Source organism: Lissotriton vulgaris, chromosome 6, assembly GCF_964263255.1.
Source record: "Lissotriton vulgaris chromosome 6, aLisVul1.2, whole genome shotgun sequence".
In the NCBI taxonomy this organism is placed as follows: Eukaryota; Metazoa; Chordata; class Amphibia; order Caudata; family Salamandridae; genus Lissotriton; species Lissotriton vulgaris.
The window spans coordinates 262,988,759-262,989,632 of NC_141694.1; the positions used below are offsets into that span (position 1 = coordinate 262,988,759).

The following is an 874-nucleotide window of genomic DNA, read 5'->3' on the forward strand; positions in this document are numbered from 1 at the left end:
ATTTGACCTTTTCAGTTGTCTGCCGACTCTCCGCCTCCCGCCACCCCTGCCTGCTCCACAGAGCTTACCTGGACAGGCCACTGCTGTATTTAAACATTATAAGTAGGGCTCCCGGTTTTATTGTATTTCTTTTGTTAACATTTCTGTCTGTATATATCCATATTTTTGGGGGGGCTTCTTATTGGTATTTATGCATATTTATTTTGGGTTGTTTTTTTTTTTTTTTTTTTTTTTTCCGTGGGCAAGTCGAGTGTTTAACCGCCGAATCCATAGAGGGTGCGGCCCTGGCGCTTCAGGGCATAAACCACATCCATGGCGGTGACGGTCTTCCTCTTGGCGTGCTCGGTGTAGGTGACGGCGTCCCGGATCACGTTCTCCAGGAAAACCTTCAGCACTCCACGGGTCTCCTCGTAGATGAGGCCGGAGATGCGCTTGACTCCGCCACGGCGCGCCAGGCGGCGAATGGCCGGCTTGGTGATGCCCTGGATGTTGTCCCGGAGCACCTTGCGGTGCCTCTTGGCGCCGCCTTTGCCGAGCCCCTTCCCTCCTTTGCCGCGTCCAGACATGTTCTCCTCTCGGTGCTGTGAGTTGTGTTTTGAAAATAAATGGACCTGTAAAATGGTATATTCCACATTTATTTAACTCTTGGATGGCACTCATATGTGGATGCTTGTCGCGTTTTGGCATATTAGGCAGCCATATATAACACAACACTACACCCACAGGTACATCTTAGAGTTATACAGCAAATATACATTGACTTGTGCCTGTACTTAAGGAAACTTCATCCTGTTTTGTACACTTCCCTGCTGTCTATCTGCTCAGCTTTTGCCTTGAATTCATGAAAGACAGCACGGAGAGTCTCTCACAAGAG

The 874-nt window shown here is 48.7% G+C and overlaps 1 protein-coding gene across 1 annotated transcript; it reads right to left on the reverse strand.

Annotated features, from left to right (window-relative positions):
- Window positions 1-254: 254 nt before the first annotated feature.
- Window positions 255-566, reverse strand: LOC147707113 (histone H4). The gene has a single exon (XM_086925626.1). The coding sequence runs from the start codon at window positions 564-566 to the stop codon at window positions 255-257; it is 312 nt and encodes a 103-aa protein (XP_086781752.1).
- Window positions 567-874: the final 308 nt, after the last annotated feature.

Excerpts from the sequence above, each read along its gene's own strand:
- LOC147707113 (XM_086925626.1), bottom strand. The coding sequence starts at position 566 with ATGTCTGGACGCGGCAAAGGAGGGAAGGGGCTCGGCAAAGGCGGCGCC.